Here is an 18,563-nt window from a genome sequence, read left to right on the forward strand (position 1 = left end):
GTAAGACCACTCAGTAGACCCTGGTGAGTATGGAATTTACAGTAAATATCTTCATGCCTACTTTCTCCTCTACAAATACTTTCAATTTAGCTGTTGTCCTGGTTGGGTCTTGTCTAAGCAGAAAAACAGCTTTCCTAGTTATTTAAAATGACATCAAGATTTAAAATATCTGTGTAACTAGAGCATTTGTAATATAATAATATTTATTATATTAAATTGATGATTTTTTATTCTTTTTTTTACTTAAAAATTTTTTTTTAATGTTCATATTTGACAGAGAGAGAGAGACAGAGTCCAAGTGGGGGGACTGATGGAGAGAAGGAGACACAGAATCTGAAGCAGGCTCCAGGCTCCAAACTGTCAGCACAGAGTCCAGTGTGGGGCACGGACTCATGAACTGTCAGATCATGACATGAGCCTAAGTCGGATGCTTAACTGACTGAGCTACCCAGGCGCCCCGATTATTTTTTTTTTAAGTTTTATTTGTTTTATTTTTTGTTTCTTTTTAGCATTTATTAATTTTTGAAAGGCAGAGAGAGACAGAGCATGAATGGGGGAGGGGTAGAGAGAGAGGGAGACACAGAATCTGAAGCAGGCTCCAGGCTCTGAGCTGTCAGCACAGAGCTTGACGCGGGGCTCAAACTCAGGACTGCAAGATCATGACCTGAGCTGAAGTCGGCTATTCAACCAACTGAGGCACCCAGGCGCCCCAGCGCCCCGATTATTTTTTATTCTATTATCTTATGTGTTACTAAGTTTTTTTTAGGTCTTAGAGATTTATGCAGTTTTTATGCAATTTCGGAACTCATAAAGCACCTGAAATGTTCAACATAATGTATATATGTAATAGTCTTTGTAGCCATCAACATGAAAGTTTAGTGTGCTGAATTGGTTAGAGACCCTTTTTTGTAAAAGTCCTACTATGCTCTCCTTCTAAAACCTTCAGTTTGCAGACTAGATTTAAAAGGCTCTTACCAATGGGTAAGGACCCCCAAGAAGTGGCATTGATCACCATGGGGAAATACCAAAAATACAGATGAACTGATCATGCTCCTCTTAACTACATCTCTGTACTTTCTAGTGCAAAAAGGAAATCCAAATACTTATTCCCTTTTTTGTTTGTTAAAAAAAAAAAAAAAAAAAGATTAATCATTGCTCGTTAGCACTGTGGCTTGAACGTTCACCAGTTCAAGATGTGAAGATGTTCTGATGATCTGAACTGACTCTGGGAAAAATCATTTTCCAAACTAGAAATAAAAGATAATTTTTACACTTTATTTCCTTTACAAAAAAAATTTTTTTTAATATTTATTTATTTTTGTGGGAGAGAGAAAGACAGAACATGAGTGGGGGAGGGGCAGAGGGGGAGGGAGACACAGAACCTGAAGCAGGCTCTAGGCTCTAGGCTCGGAGCTGCCAGCACAAAGCCTGATGTGAGGCTCAAACTCATAAACTGCGAGATCATGACCTGAGCCGAAGTCGGATGCTTAACCGACTGAGCCACCCAGGCGCCCCTAGACTTTATTTCCTGAAAGGAGGAGTTTTGCTATTAAAGTTAGAAGCACAAATTCAACTGCTTACAGTTGCAGGAGTCAAAGTTGAAGGCAACACTGATTAAATTAAACAAGCTTAAATTAAACCTAATCAGTTTTATTTATTTTTAGAAAAGTACACCTGTCAGTTTGGAGACAGTATACATGGAGGCTGTTAGCAGAGAGATGAAGTGTCTGTGTGTATATGTGTGCCTGTGTTACAGTCATGAAGAGAGAGAGAAACACATGCAGAGAGAGAGAGTCAGGGTGGGGAGAGGGGGAGATTGAGATTCTATATAGGCTTCTGCACCAATCAGCTAGGAAATGTAACTCTGTAATTATCCTTTCACTCCCTGTCCCAGTCTTTGAGGGGCAGTAGTTTAGCTCTGATTGGGAAATTGACTATTTGACATTTATTTATTTTTGAGAGGCAGAGACAGAGTGTGAGTGGGGAAGGGGCAGAGAGAGAGGGAGGAACACAGAATCTGAAGTAGACCCAGGCTCTGAGCTGTCAGCACAGAGCCCTACACGGGGTTTGAGTTCACAGACCGTAAGATCATGACCTGAACCAAAGTCAGATGCTTGACCAACTGAGCCACCCAGAAGCCCCAAGAACACTGTCTATTTGAAACCAAAAAGATGGTGAGGACACTTTTGTCCCATTTTTTCATTTGTAGCATAGCATAAACCCAACGTATCTATATCTACCATGCCTCCCTTTGTGCTGGAGTTAAATTAATAGGTGGATTAGATAGAGCTCAAGCAGACAAGCTTTTGTCTAAAGGCTTTCCCCCGCCTCATCAGGACAGAAGAATGACTTTCTCTCTCTCTCTCTCTCTCTCTCTCTTTTTAAAGATGTACAGAAATATGGATTTGGACACCTTGCAAGCTTTGCAGAATGAACTCATCTGCTCCATTTGTATGAACTACTACATAGACCCTGTCACCATTGACTGTGGGCACAGCTTTTGCAGTCCCTGCCTGCACCTCTGCTGGGAGGAAGCCCAGACCCTAATGTCCTGCCCTGAGTGCAGGGGAATTTCAGAGAAATCAGACTTCAAAACCAATATTGCGCTCAAGAAACTGGCATCCCTTGCCAGACGGGCCAGAGTTTACCACGCCAACAGCTCCAATGAGCAGATCTGTGTGATACACAAGAAAGCAAAGGAGTTCTTCTGTGAGGCTGACAAGAGCCTGCTGTGTGGGCTCTGCTCTGAAACACCGGAGCATGTGGCTCATGGCCACAGTCCAGTCCAGTGGGCTGCTGAGGAATACAGGGTAAGTGATGGCTCTAGAGCAGTTTGGACTCATAGGCTTCTAAGTCCGAGAGAAAGATGAGGAAAATGATCATGAAGTTGATGTGAGTGGAGATAGTGATGGTGGTGATTTTTCAATATAAATACCAAGACCAATATCCTTTCAGTGTGTTGACCAACTTTGACGCTATAATCATAGCTACGTTGAGCCTTTAATAAGGGAAATTTCCTTAGAAACATTGTCCAAATCTGTATGTTTGATGTAATTGTGGGGTAAGTGGCTACTACCAGGAACACTGGCTTCTGATGCAAGCTTGATGCCTTCATAGTCAGGTTATATAAAAATTTGAGTGCCAGTTTCTCAGGAAATGGATAATATTATCTATAGACTACCCTCAAATCTCTATTACGTTTGTCACCTCTGATATCACAAATATTAGAATCAAATTAGATAATGCAGAGAAATCTGGCCACTCCATGCTAACTCAAGATTACTGGTTTCTCAGCCACTGACCTTTCCCATAGATAAGGGGATGAAATCTATAATATTATCTTCTGTGTTGCTAAAGCTCATGGTTATTTTGCAGGAGAAACTTCTGAAGAGAATGGGCTCTTTATGGAACATGACTCAAGAAATGCAAAATGATCTGAATCAAGAAGCTAACAAAATCCAGTCATTTGAGGTAAGAATGAAAATGTTCTATCTGTTTTTACGCAGATTGACATAATGGTGGTTTAGATTTTTGGCTACATTTAAGTTGCCAATTAAAGGATCATTTTTTTTTCCATGAAAAAGTAATGGTTTCAAATGATAGATCAGTAATCACAGATATACAGGCCAATAAAAGCTAGTGCAAAGAATTCTGGTATATGGGATACCCAGGGCATGCGAGATATTCCTAGTCCAACCCTACAGGTTTAGATAAACCTCCTCAGACACTAAGTTTAAGAAAACATTGTAATAGGGGTGCCTGGTGACTCAGTTGGTTAAGCGTCCAACTCTTTTTTTCTTAATTTTTTAAAATATTTATTTATTTGAGAGAGAGAGAGAGAGAGAGAGAGAGAGAGAGAGTGCTAGCTAGCAGGGGAGGGGCAAAGGGAGAGGGAGACACAGAATTCGAAGCAGGCTCCAGGTTCCGAGCTGTCAGCACAGAGTCCGACGTGGGGCTGGAACTCATGAACCATGAGATCATGACCTGATCCGAAGTTGGATGCTTAACCGAGTGAGCCACCCAGGCACCCCAAGCATCCAACTCTTGATTTTAGCTCAGGTCATAATCTCTTGATTTGTAAGATCGCATCAGGCTCTATGCTGAAAGTGCAGAGCCTGCTGGGGATTCTCTCCTTCTCTCTCTGCCCTTCCCCTGCTCCTGCATGCTCTCTCTCTCTCTCTCAAAATAAATAAACTTAAAAATAAAATAAAACATTGCAATGAATTTGGCTGTGAAGAAGAGGAGAGCCATAGGGTAGCACCGAGAGGAAAAGTAGAGAATTTAAAGATCTGTAAAGTGTGGTGTATACATAAGGATTTTTAAACATTTAGAAAAATCAGACAAAGGAACAAAAGAAAAGGAGGTTCAGGTAAGAGAGGAAATAATTGATGGACCATCACAGCAAGAGAGCCTGGGACCTCTTAGAGAGCTTGATTTGAACAGGGAAGGCATCTAAGAACATAGACAAAGGGTGAACATAAAGGACTAGCAAATATTCCAGATGTTTGGAGATATGAGGTATGAAGTTTGTCAAGTACTTTCTCAATGACACCAAGGAAATAGGATTTGAAGGTTGAGGTTTTCTGTTGCGAGTGAGGCTAACCCTTTACACCTACCATCTCCTCAGGACTATGTGCTTTTAAGGAAGGTGATGATCAAAATGCAGTATCAGAAGATGCATCTGTTTCTCCGCGAGGAGGAGCAACTCCATCTGGAGACACTGGAGAAGGAGGCGGAGGAGATTTTGCAACAACTCCAGGAAAGTGCATTCAGAATAACCCAACAGAAAGCAAGCCTGAAAGAAATGTACAAAGAGCTGACTGAGATGTGCCACAAGCCTGACCTGGAGCTGCTCCAGGTGAGAAGGCAGGGTTCATCCTCAGAGACAGGAATCCTTTTTTGGGCAACGTTGCCATGACATTGAAATGCTAACAGCATATACCGTTACTCTCAGCAAAGTCATGATGCTTATTGACTCCCATCATTCTGTTTGTCCAACCATTTATTTCTTCATATCCTGGTAATCTTTGGGAGACTTTTTCCCATATAGGAGCTAACCTACGGCAAAATTATTGCTGTGTAATCAGAAGTACTAATCACATGGATAAATGATCCAAAATCAGAAAAACCTTATAACCAGAGGAAGGTTAGCTATGTTGGAGTAATTCTCAATTTATGTTCCCCTAATCCATTGTCACTCTCTGTTTCCCCCACTCCAGAAATAACTTGCTGAAGACACTGAGATTTTGCCCTCTGCCTAGGCAAGGGTTGTAGAATTTGGCAATCAATTTTACTGCACTCCAAAACTTTTTAAAATGTAATTTCTCTGTTTTACTTTCATTGTTATCGCAAATGATCAGATCTCTTCTTGGGAATAAGACTGGGCTCTGAGTGACAGTGGAAACCTAGATCGTGTTGCATCTCTGCACAGCCCCTTCCTGACCTCCTTCTTTCCTTAATATATCCTGAGGAACTCTGTCATGCTTTAGTTTAGGTTCTATTAAGGTAGTCTCTGATTGTTCCTTAGAGGGGAATGAGAGAAAAAAATACATTATTTAAGCAAACAAACAAGAATACTTAGAGAAGCAAAAAAACAAAACTCTCATGATTAACATTACTTTTTTTTTTCCCTTACAGGACTTGGGAAATGTATTGCAAAGGTGAGTTTCCACTAATGGTTACTGATTGCTGAGCAAGTCTCTTGTTCTTATTGATAAAGTGGATGGACATGTTTTGAGCTCTTAAAATCATTCTCTGTGGCTACTTTCTGTTGTTGTTTGTTGTTGTTGAAGCTTATTTATTTATATTTGAGAGAGTGAGAGCGAGCACACAAGCAGGGGAAGGAGAGAGAGAGAGAGAGGGAGAGAGAGAATCCCAAGCAGGCTCCACACTGTCAACATGGAGCCCAGTGTGGGGCTCAATCCCACAATCTGAGATTGCGACCTGTGTAGAAACCAAGAGTCAGACGCTTAACTGACTGAGCCACCCAGGTGCCCCTCTGTGGCTACTTTCTATTTCTTTTTAAAGAAGCCTAAAGACCTTCTGCTCCTTGGACTCAGTTTTCTTTTTGTGTGGATGAATTAAAATATACTTCAAACCATGCAACATTCTGGGCTCTGTTCCACTCAATGCTCCCAAATCCTCTCCCACCTCACCACAGTAAAACTTACCGAAGGAATTTTTCTAAGGTGTAACAGAAGGGGTTCCTACCCTAGAGAGTTGGAGGTGAAAAAGACAAGAAAGACGGATATTCCCCAAGAATGGATAGGAGGGGAGTGTGATTTTGTTCCCAGCAGTAGTAATGATCTCACCTATTCCATCACAACACATCCGGTGGTAGACAGGGCCTCACAGGAAATGGCTTCCTGGTGCCCATTGAGGGGGGTCAGACCCTGGGGACCAAAGCTGCCAGGCTGAAAGTAGATTCTCTTGCTGGACAGAAAAGAACAAAACTGTCTGACTCAGTGGGCCCTCCCCTTTTAGACACTGAATATATCATTAGTGACTATGTGCAGACCGACCTCCCAAAGGATTTGCCTGAACATTGTGCTCTCTGTAAGACCTCAGGATCTTTGCTCTGCCTGAGGTGGAATAGAGGGAGGGAATGATCCTCAGTAATTTGCGAAATAGAATAATATCTGAGAAGAATGGAAAAGTTGGAGTTTGATATAATTTAAATTTAGAAAAAAAGGTAAAGTAACGTTTCTCATATTCCCAAGAGCATAGAATACAATGTATTCCCAACAAACCAAAATGGGAGAATTCTGATGAAAACTCTTTGAGTAAACACTGCTGCTTTTGTAATCTAGTGTGATTGACCTTTGGCCCAGAAGTGTAACTGATGTCATTCTTTACAGGACTGAATTGGTGCAGGTGCAAAAGCCTCAGCCCATGATTCCAGAGCTCACCTCGCACGGCATCACAGGAATCCTAGACATACTGAACAACTTCAGAGGTAAGAATCAGCCCTTTGGCAATCAGGCCTCAATTTCTCTAGTGGTTCTTGGGGATGATTCTCCTTTCTCTTTTAATTTTGTTTTTTTCTGACATGAAGGTAGTGTATGACTTTCCAAACTTATTGTCTCTTTTCTCTCTAAATAGTCATGTTACAATGATAAAGACTAAATTTTCCAACTTATACTTTACTGAAAATGCAAAGCACGATACATATTTTTTAGTTTCTGACACAAACAGAGCAAGAGAAGAGTAATCAGGTTGGTCGTGTAGTTATGAAGAGCTAGAATATTTAGTTCTCAGAGCAACAATCAATATGTATGTTTATTCAGTTTACTCCAGTCTTGAAAGTTTTAAATATGGCATTGGTGGCTTTTAATTTTTTCTATATTCCAAGTGCCTTTATCACGCATTGTACAAAGACTATTTATTACTTATAAAATCAGAAAGCTTTGACAGAGAAAGATCAAAATTGTCATTGGCAGAATAATTTTAATGTTATGAGAGCAATCTCAAAGCCACTGAAAGGCAAGGGATGTGTGAACAGGGCTGAAACAGAGTGGGCCCACAACAGAGAGTAGGTCTAGACAGCAGAGGGCTAAAATTGGCATTTGACTAAATCCAGGGTCTGAACAGATAATGTAAAGCCACAACATTCTTTTCAGAAGCTTCTAAACTAAGCATACATGGATTTCTATAAAATTTTTGACATTTGAAAATGTCACAGGTACCAGTTATATGCCAGTCAATACCCACATAATAGCTAGGTGCTATTTATTTATTAAATAGTATTAAAGATAAACAACACAGGAAGAGTTTTCTGAAGTAAAGACAAAAAATGAGGTGTGTCCTGAAACAAATTATCCAGACTGACATCAAATGACTGCTTCACACAGTTCACAATATGTCTGGATGTTTTTCCTTTTTCTGTATGATTTGAAGGGTTTCTGTGCTATAGAGGCAGTCACAACTCTTGCTCTTCATAGATAAGCCATCTGAACTCTCTTCACTCTTTTGTATTTCCTTGAAGGAGGGGAAATGAAGAGGTCATTGGTGGGTAGAAAATCTTTGCCCCTCAGGACATGGAAACCCATTCACTGACCTAATTTTTGCCTCTCTTTGTAGTGGATAATGTGCTGAGTCAGGAAGCCACTGGTCGCTACATGTGCGTTTCTGAGGATGCTGGAAGTGTGATGTTTGGAGTCACCCATCCTGGTGTGTACAGAGAGCCTGAGAGCCTGGCAAGCTTGGCAGCCTGGGGACCTCAGGTCTTCACCTCTGGTAAACATTACTGGGAGGTGGATGTCACATGCTCCCCAAATTGGATTCTGGGAGTCTGTAAATATTCCTTGATGAGTGATATTGATATCATTAGTGATCCTGAGGCAGCATTTCTTCTGTTTTCTTTGAAGATACACAATCGTTATAGTCTCTCCACCAACTCCCCGCCCTTAATTCAGTATGTGGAAAGGCCTCTGGGTCAGATTGGAGTATTTCTGGATTATGACAATGGAACTGTGAGCTTCTATGATGTTTGCAAAAGTTCCCTCATATACAGTTTCCTTCCTTCCTCCTTCTCTTTCCCTCTGAAGCCATTCCTTTGCTTTGGTTCCCTCTGAAAAAACAAGTTTTGTGAGCATTTATTTGATGAATTCCCATGTCTGAGGAAATTCCTATCATGAAATCTTTTCATGTAAAACAACAGGATAATAAGGGTCTTTGAGCACACTGACTTAAGGGAACAGAATCATTGTACGTTTATAAAATGGCATTAACTATGTTGACTATATAAATTTGTGTATTAAATTTTCTTTCAATAAAAAATTGTTTATTTTGGAGCATTTTCTGGAATATAATCAATGCCTTCATTTCTTTCTTTCTTTCTTTATTTTTATTTTTGTTTTATTTTTTATTTTTTTAAATTTACATACAAATTAGTTAGCATATAGTGCAACAATGATTTCAGGAGTAGATTCCTTAGTGCCCCTTCCCCCATTTAGCCCATCCCCCCCTCCCACAACCATTCCCGGAACCCTCAGTTTGTTCTCCATATTTATGATTCTCTTCTGTTTTGTCCCCCTCCCTGTTTTTATATTATTTTTGTTTCCCTTCCCTCATGTTCATCTGTTTTGTCTCTTCAAGTCCTCATATGAGTGAAGTAATATTATTTTTGTGTTTCTCTGACTAATTTCACTTAGCATACATAATACCCTCCAGTTCCATCCACCTCATTGCAAATGGCATGATTTCATTCTTTTTGATTGCCAAGTAATACTCCATTGTATATATATGTATATATACCACATCTTCCTTATCCATTCATCCATGGATGGACATTTGGGCTCTTCCCGTACTTTGGTTACTGTTGATAGTGCATGGGGGTGAATGTGTCCCTTCAAAACATCACACTTGTATCCCTTGGATAAATGCCTAGTATTGCAATTGCTGGGTCGCAGGGTAGTTCTATTTTTAGTTTTTTGAGAAACCTCCATACTGTTTCCCAGAGTGGCTGCACCAGCTTGCATTCCCACCAACAATGCAAAAGAGATCCTCTTTCTCCACATCCTCGCCAACATCTGTTGTGGCCTGAGTTGTTAATGTTAACCATTCTGACAGGTGTCAGGTGGTATCTCATGGTGGTTTTGGTTTGTATTTCCCTGATGATGAATGATGTGGAGCATTTTTTCATGTGTCAGTTGGCCATCTGGATGTCTGCTTTGGAGAAGTGTCTATTCATGTCTTTTGCCCATTTCTTCACTGGATTATTTGTTTTTTGGGTGTTGAGTTTGATAAGTTCTTTACAGATTTTGGATACTAACCTTTTATCTGATATGTCATTTGCAAATATCTTCTCCCATTCTGTCAGTTGCCTTTTAGTTTTGCTGTTTGTTTCCTTTGCTGTGCAGAAGCTTTTTATTTTGATGAGGTCCCAGTAGTTCATTTTTGCTTTTGTTTCCCTTGCCTCCAGAGATGTGTTGAGTAAGAAGTTGCTGTGGCCAAGGTCAAAGAGGTTTTTGCCTGCTTTCTCCTCGAGGATTTTGATGGCTTCCTGTCACACATTTAGGTCTTTCAGCCATCTTGAGTTTATTTTTGATTATGGTGTAAGAAGCTGGTCCAGGTTCATTCTTCTGCACATCGCTGTCCAGTTTTCACAGCACCACCTGCTGAAGATACTGTGTTTATTCCATTTGATATTCTTTCCTGCTTTGTCAAAGATTAGTTGGCCACACGTTTATGGGTCCATTTCTGGGCTCTCTGTTCTGTTCTGTTGATCTGAGTGTCTGTTCTTGTGCCAGCCTTTTCTTCTTCTTTTTTTAATAACAGTTTTAGTAAGATGAAATTTACATACCATAAAAGTCATTCCTCTAAAGTATATACATAATTCAGAGGCACCTGGGTGACTCAGTCGGTTACCCGTCCTACTCTTGATTTCGGCTCAGGTCACGATCTCACGGTTTGTGAAATTGAGGCCACATGGGGCTTCGTGCTGACAACGTGGAGCTTGCTTAGGATTCTCTGTCTCTCCATCTCTATCTGCCCCTCCCCCTCTCTTTCTTTCAAAAATTATAAAGTACATAATTCAGTGGCTTTTAGTAATATCCCAAGAGTTGTACAACTATCATAACGATTTAATCCCAGGACATTTCCATCACCCCCAAAAGAAATAAATACCCTTTAATACTTACTCCCTTTTCACCCTCTCATCTCTTGTCAACCTCAACTCTCCTTTCAGTCTGTATGGATTTGTCTATCATATACATTTCATGCAAAGTCAGTCACACACAGCATGTGGCTTTTTGTATTTTTATTTTTGTATTTTGTAAACATTCACATAATGTTTTCAAGGCTCCTCTGCATTGTGAGCAATGTGTTTTACTTGCATGTTTGAACAAGATTGGGGTAGAAGAAATGAAGTGGTATATATCTCAGCTTAGTATGCAAAAGGAGTGATGCTTAATCTTCTCTTCAAGGCTGACCTAGTTGGATAAATCCAAGTATCTGACAGGCATTATCATTCCTCTAAACCTTAGTCATTCATCGAATCTTGACTGAAACAAAAGCTTTTTAGGGAAGTCCTTCTGACTCCACAGATCAGGGTAGTTCCTCTTGTTCCATACCCTCTAAGCATATTATATTACCTTATTATAATTATCAACAAACTTTCATCAAATTGGTAGACACTTATTAGATTGAAACTTATTAGACTGATACTTATTAGGTTGAAAATTCTAAGAGAGTAGAGGCAGTATTTGTCTCACTTACAACTCTATTCCCACTATTCAATGCAGTACCTAGACCATAAAATACAATAAATTAAACATGAATAGATAAATGAGCAAAAGAGTTAATGTAAGCAAATATTATTTCAGCATTGAAACATGATTTTTCAGAATACAGCTAACATAATAGGACAAAAAATACTAATGGGAAAGGTCAACAACAGACAAGAAATAGATTAATTTCCAGATTCATAGACTAAGAAAAGTCCATTATTTTAAGGTATGAAATACCGACAGCATAATTTTATTCTGTAGTGTTGATTTTGAGATTTCCCTAGGATAATCAATATAATCTAGTAGAAGATGAAGACCCTACATAAAGTGATAAAGTGATAGGGAAACAAGAAATAGCACTTTGAATAATGGAGACTATCAGTTTCTAAACTGACATATGTGTTAAATTACTTACTAAACATAAAGTGGTATTAACTTCTCTAAGCAGTGCATAAAACAAAACCTGTTTAGATTTGAAAAAATAATACAGATGATAGAGAATAGAGAATTCTATAATACCATGTGATATCTATATCTTGTAAAAAAATTTTTTAAGAAAGAAATACTTTGGAGTACAGTCATAGGATAAATAATGACTGAAATATGAAGCAACCACATAATCACTAATGTGCTTAATCCCATGACATTGAGGGTTCACTTCTCATGGGTAGTTGGTGCAAGTGAAAGCCTCTCTTAGGACCAGTTAGGGGATAGACTAACCTGATCTAACAAGAGCCTCCACATTGAAATGAGTTGGAAGATGTGCTCTCTCACATGGCTGCCCAAATAGCAGAGGTGGTCAAGAGGTAGACTGACATAGTCAACCACTGGCTGTTATCTAGGTGTATGTAAAATTCCAATTTGTGGCCTTGTCCCATCCAGCAGGAAAGCTGCAAAAAATATCTGGGGCAAAGGGATCTGACTTTCAGGAAATGAGTTGGTGTTTTCTACAGCTCTTGTGTTCCATTCCTATTGGTTTATGCTTAGGCATTGGAGCATACCAAGCTGTGAGAAATGTCCAAGAATTCTGGATACACAGTGAAAAGGAGATCAGTTTTTATTGTTTCAGAAGAAAATATTGAAATGATTGGCACAGTAAGAGAAATTCCAAAAGGTTGTGATTAATGAAACACAGGGGAGCCTCAACAAAAGAGATATGGTGTTGTTCAAGGTTAGGTCCAAGTCCAGTGTTCAAGAAGGTATAAACTCTGCTCTTCACATTTTCCAAGTGACAAGTGTTTACCTACTCAAAGCCTGGCTAACTGAGAGCCATGAGACAAGGAGCCTCTTTTTTGCCTTTTACTCCCTTAAATGGGTGACTAAGACAGAAATGATTCTCCAAATTTTGAAAATAGTTATCAGAAATGTTCCATTATTTTTTCACCCTAACACCCAGATTCTGTAGTTAACTTTTTTCCCCTCCCACATCTTTCATGCAGCACTGTGTTGACTAATAGAGAGACTCTATTGCGAGTTTTTTCCTGACTTGCTGCCTCTTTCCAAGTGATCTCAGATTGTATAATCTTATCTGCTGGAGCTTCAGTCTAACACTCCTTTTCTATTTTTGCCTGTGGTTCCTGAGATTTTTTTACAGATGCTAACACTTTGCTGAGTAACAGCAAATACATCTGAAGTTTGATAATATTAAGTTTTCTTCCTTTTCAAAGAAAATTTTATAGCTAGCATTCTTCTTATTTCTCTCAGATTTTCTTGTATCTCCAGGCAGAATTAGCTACTTTAAAGACATTCAATATTTGCCTTCGATATTAGAAGATGGGACAGTTTACATTTCTTTTTTTTTTTAATATGAAATTTATTGTCAAATTGGTTTCCATACAACACCCCGTGCTCATCCCAACAGGTGCCCTCCTCAATTCCCATCACCTACCCTTCCCTCCCTCCCACCCCCCATCAACCCTCAGTTTGTTCTGTTTTTAAGAATCTCTTATGTTTTGGCTCCCTCCCTCTCTAACCTTTTTTTTATTTTTATTTCCTTCCCCCACCCCCACCATGGTCTTCTGTTAAGTTTCTCAGGATCCACATAGGAGTGAAAACATATGGTATCTGTCTCTGTATGACTTATTTCACTTAACATAACACTCTCCAGTTCCATCCACGTTGCTACAAAAGGTCATATTTCAATCTTTCTCATCGTCACGTAGTATTCCATTGTGTATATAAACCACAACTTCTAATAATCCAGTGAAAAAATGGGCAGAAAACATAAATAGACACTTCTCTAAAGAAGACATCCAGATGGCCAACAGGCACATGAAAAGATGCTCAACGTCACTCTTCATCAGGGAAATACAAATCAAAACCACACTCAGATACCACCTCACGCCAGTCAGAGTGGCTAAAATGAACAAATCAGGGGACTATAGATGCTGGAGAGGATGTGGAGAAATGGGAACCCTCTTACGCTGTTGGTGGGAATGCAAACTGGTGCAGCCGCTCCGGAAAACAGTGTGGAGTTTCCTCAAAAAGTTAGAAACAGATCTACCCTATGACCCAGCAATTGCACTGCTAGGAATTTACCCAAGGGATACAGGAGTGCTGATGCATAGGGGCACTTGTACGCCAATATTTATAGCAGCACTCTCAACAATAGCCAAATTATGTAAAGAGCCTAAATGTCCATCAACTGATGAATGTTTGCATTTCTATTTGGTACATTTTCTCAGCCATCACATCAAAAGTATTTTATTCTTGATAGTCCTGGAGATGTTTATCACATTCATTCTATCTACCTCTTAGGTTTGATTACTTATATAGAATTAATATAACCTGATGGGGCTCCTGGGTGGTTCAGTCAGTTGAGCGTCCGACTTTGGCTCAGATCGTGATCTCACGGGTCGTGAGTTCAAGCCCTGTGTCGGGCTCTGTGCTGACAGCTCAGAGCCTGGAGCCTACTTCAGATTCTGTATCTCTCACTCTCTCTGCCCCTCCTCCACTTGTGTTCTTTCTTTCTCTGCCTCTCAAAAATAAAGAAACATAAGAAAAAAAATTTTTTAAAAAAGAATTAGTATAACCTGAAACTTACTTATGACTGAAATGAAATCAAAGTGAGGCCATTAGAAAACTTCCCAATTATTACACTCAACATCTGGGACTTCCTTGGTATCTTATCCATGAAAATAAGATATTTATTCCTTTACCTGGCCACATTTTTTTATATGGCAAGAATTTTTATTCTCTTATGAAACAAAAAGTAAAAATGACATGAAAGAAAATGTGGAAAGAAAATGCTCTTATAAAACACATAGCCTTGGGGGTGCCTGAGTGGCTCAGTCGGTTAAGCGACCAACTTCCGGCTCAGGTCATGATCTCACAGTTTGTGAGTTCAGGCCCCGCGTCAGACTCTGTGCTGACAGCTCAGAGCCTGGAGCCTGCTTCGGATTCTGTGTCTCCCTCTCTCTCTGTCCCTCCCCTGCTCACGCTCTGTGTGTGTCTCTCTCTGTGTGTCAAAAGTAAACATTAAAAAAATTTAAAAACAAACTGTAATTGGATAATTGTATCTTCTACAATTAACAAATGAGTTGGTGCTGCCACTCACGCCCAAACTTGATATATCAGGCTGAGCTTGTTCTCTTGTTCCTAAAGTTCCAGAAATGAGAAAGATAATTATGAGTAGACTCCAAGAAAAACTTTCTTTTTGAAAGGGGACAGGATTTTGAATTTTGACATTATAAATTTTTAGGCTGTTTGTTTTCCCTTCTCAGTGGTAGGTATCACTGTGTAACTGAACTGCTCCAAACAATTTCATCACCTGAGATTTTAAGAAGGGACTAGTTTTTTTGATTGTTTGTTTGTTTTGTTCTGTTTTGAGAAAGAGACAGCATAATCAGGAAGTGGGGAGAGAATCCCAAAGCAGGCTCCCTGCTGACAGAGGGAGTTCCAATTCAGGAACTGTTGAGATCATGACCTGAACCTGAACGGAAACCAAGAGTCAGATGCTTAACGGACTGAGCCACCCAGGCACCCCAGAATGGGACATATTTCAGTGATGTATATTCTCTCCTGTCCACTTAAGGAATAACTTATAGATCCTTGTACTGGAGCCAAGATCTTATCAATTAAAACTTCTTTATTTATTTAAAGTTTTTTTTTTAATTCTAAAATACTTTAATAATATTGACAGGAAGACTGATATACAATGCAATTATGCATTTTACAAGGAGACTCTGTGCATCAGGGAAGCATCCTGAAGCATCAGACTTTTATTTATTTACATTTTAATTGTGAATTGTTACACAAAAGAGAACACAAAATCTCCTATATCAATGTAAATAAATATAATATTTGTAATGTATTACAAATGTAATAAATGTAAATAAGTAAATAAACTGAAAAGACTTGAGCCCCCAAAGCATCTTGTTTCAAAAGAACACGAATGAGATGAAAGATGAACTAAATTCCTTAGTGGCATGGACAAAGCAGAGGAGCAGTTCAGGAAATCAAATCCTGTTTCCAATTTAGCACATTAAAAGAAAGTCAGGCAGTAAAAGACGGGCTTGAAAATTTCATCTCAAGCCATAGAGAATATTGCATAAGCCTAGATAACAGTCTCCAAATCAACAAGATAGAAAGGTTAGAAGTCAAGTGAGCAGGTTATGTGTGGCCACCTTACATACAAACCTCTAGCAACTTTGCAAAATTGTCAATTTTCTCCCTGCGGTCACTCAAATGTCATGAACTTCAAGGAGCTTGGACCCACTCTATCTCTGTAGCCATGATGCATTTGACAGTAACTGAGAAATCTAAATACCTCCCTTTTTCCCATACAGAGAGAAGACACTACCTTTTAAGGTCACTTCAGCTCTTTTGTTTTGACCAGATATTCTGATTCTTCAGCACTGCTTTCATGGACATTGAAGGAGAAAATGAGAAAAATCTACTTAACGATTACAAGTATGGGACTGCAGAAGAAATAGAAGAAATCCATGAAACAGCCATAATTTTCTTAACATTAAAGTAAAGAGTAAAAGCCACATTCATCAGTTAAACAGAAACTATCTTTTTTTTTTCTTCCACTTAGTGCAGATAGGAATTAGAGGGGAAAATGGCTCGCCTGCATAATTTTCAAAATAAAAATTCAAAGAAAGTAACTGAATCTTCTGTGTTAGGAAATCATGTCAATGTATATTACAAATACACAAAGGGGTAGGGACTGACTCAATGCCCAGGCACCCACTACACTGGCTACAACTTAGGGGAGGAGGGGTGAGATGGAAGCTGCCAGAAAGGGTAGAGAGGTTCAGCAGGAGGATCAGCATTTGGAGGTCAGCAAGAGAGGGCAAGCAGCATGGAGGAGAAGGGAAGAAGAGGGTCATGAATGCACTCCTCCCCTGGCTACTTCCTTCTCCAAAGACCTTTCAGGATCTGGCATCCTATGTCCCTAGGACCTTACTAGGAGCCAGCAGCATACATGTGCTCCCACAAAATTGCTACAATTCTGCTTTAAGGAGAAAGATACGTCTATTGGTCAGAATGATTTCGAATATCATTTGATACGACAAAGGCACAATTGCCTGTAAAATTTAAGCCATGAGTTAGTTTTCTGCCAAGTTGTCATTTACATAAAAACCTATATTGGTTTTATTTATTTTTTAAAATTTATTTTGAAAGAGAGTAGCAGAGAGAGAGAGAGAAAGCAGGGGAGGGGCAGAGAAAGAGGGAGACAGAATCCCAAGCAGGCTCCACACTGTGAGCACAGAGCCCCACACAGCGCTCAAACCCTGGAACCATGAGATCATGACCTGAGCCAAAGTCAAGAGTCAGAAGCTTAACCCAATGAGCCACCCAGGCGCTCCAGTTTTATTTTTATGTATAGAAAATATATATACTTTTTCATTTTCCCAACCTGGAATTTAGTTGCATCTCAGATTGCTTAATAAACAGAAAAACATAAGTTTCCATCCCTTCCTCAAGATTTTTTTTAACATTTACTTATTTATTTTGTGAGAGAGAAAAAGAGGGTGGGGGAAGGGCAGAGAGAGAGAGAGAGAGAGAGAGAGAGACAGAGAATCCCAAGCAGGCTCCGCACTGTCAATGCAGAGCCTTCGGGCACCCCTCGCAAGATTTTTTTTTTCCTAAAAAATTAAAAACCAGTATGACTTGTGCCAAAAAGGAAGAGCATGTCAGATCCTGGGCTGGACTGCCTGAACAGGACTAATTTGCTGTGTTACAAATAAACTGCAATGCTTTCAACTGACCTATCAGTGTGGTATGGAGGCGTCCCTGGGGAGGGGGCTCTTTGCTGGAAGGTTAGGAACCTCCGGAAAGTTTTCTCTGTTCAGTTTCTCTTTTATCACTTCTGAACCTAAATGGAGTAAAACAAACTCTAGAGGAAACTGGGAAATTAATAGATATGTTTTAAATCTTGCGAAATCTTAACTCCAGTTTGGAGAGATTAGGGAGGAGTTTGTGATAGGTTTATAGAAAGCCATGACAGTAAAATTTTATAGACGCCAGTGGAAATAAAGATGTTATAATAAAAAAGAATTATAATTACAATACAATTTGTGACTCATCTATGATTTTCATTTTCCACAGGTGTTAGTTAACAAAATGTAAGAAAAATTATGATGCGACCATATGAGGAAAGAAGAGAATACAAATATGTGTGAAGGACGAAGGAATTAGCTAAATTTTTATTTCTCTTAAAGTTAAAAGACATTTTATTCAAAAGTGCCAAAATAAGCTTATTATTTAGTATCATGTACATAACAACAGAGACTTACCTTTTTTGGTGGAGATACAAAGATATAGAAGACAATATATCTGTCATCAAAAGCTTACAAATATAAACAAATAAAATTTTCACAAACCAAAATTACTTCCAATATTTTGTTCGATTCTATATACCCTTCTCCCATCCATTCTTAATACAAAATTTCTCTTCAGTGTCAACACTTGCACATTTAAGAAATCTTAATGTAAAGGGGATCTATTGTTTAAAATAGAATATATACTCCTCAATATATTCCTCAATCATATCATACATACTATCATTCACATTTGAAAATACATAAAGCCCAAATTTAAGACAACTAGTTTCATTTAATAGAGTATGCTTTAAAATAAATGACCAGAGGTAATCAGCATCCTGATTTTTAGACAAGAGTGAATTCAAAAGTCCTCATTTACGATACTCCAACATGTCACAAATGACATCTTCCCACATCACTAATTTTTGGGTAGTTATTGGCCACTTTTAAAAGGCCACAATCTGAAAAATGAGAAATGATTTTTCACATTCTATAACAAGATTTTCCAAGAACTTCTGCAGAAATTCAGTCTATTTTTACACACGTGGAACCATAAAATAACAGT

At 39.0% G+C, this 18,563-nt stretch overlaps 1 protein-coding gene across 1 annotated transcript; it reads left to right on the forward strand.

Annotated features, from left to right (window-relative positions):
- Positions 1-2,398: 2,398 nt before the first annotated feature.
- On the forward strand, positions 2,399-8,782 carry LOC132662340 (tripartite motif-containing protein 64-like). Its single transcript, XM_081790185.1, has 6 exons — positions 2,399-2,810; positions 3,376-3,471; positions 4,628-4,858; positions 5,638-5,660; positions 6,858-6,955; positions 8,080-8,782. Exons 1-6 carry the CDS (start codon positions 2,400-2,402, stop codon positions 8,571-8,573), a joined length of 1,353 nt encoding a protein of 450 aa, XP_081646311.1. The 5' UTR covers position 2,399; the 3' UTR covers positions 8,574-8,782.
- Positions 8,783-18,563: the final 9,781 nt, after the last annotated feature.

This window comes from Panthera onca, chromosome D1 (genome assembly GCF_046562875.1).
Source record: "Panthera onca isolate mPanOnc1 chromosome D1, mPanOnc1 haplotype 2, whole genome shotgun sequence".
NCBI classification, from domain to species: Eukaryota; Metazoa; Chordata; class Mammalia; order Carnivora; family Felidae; genus Panthera; species Panthera onca.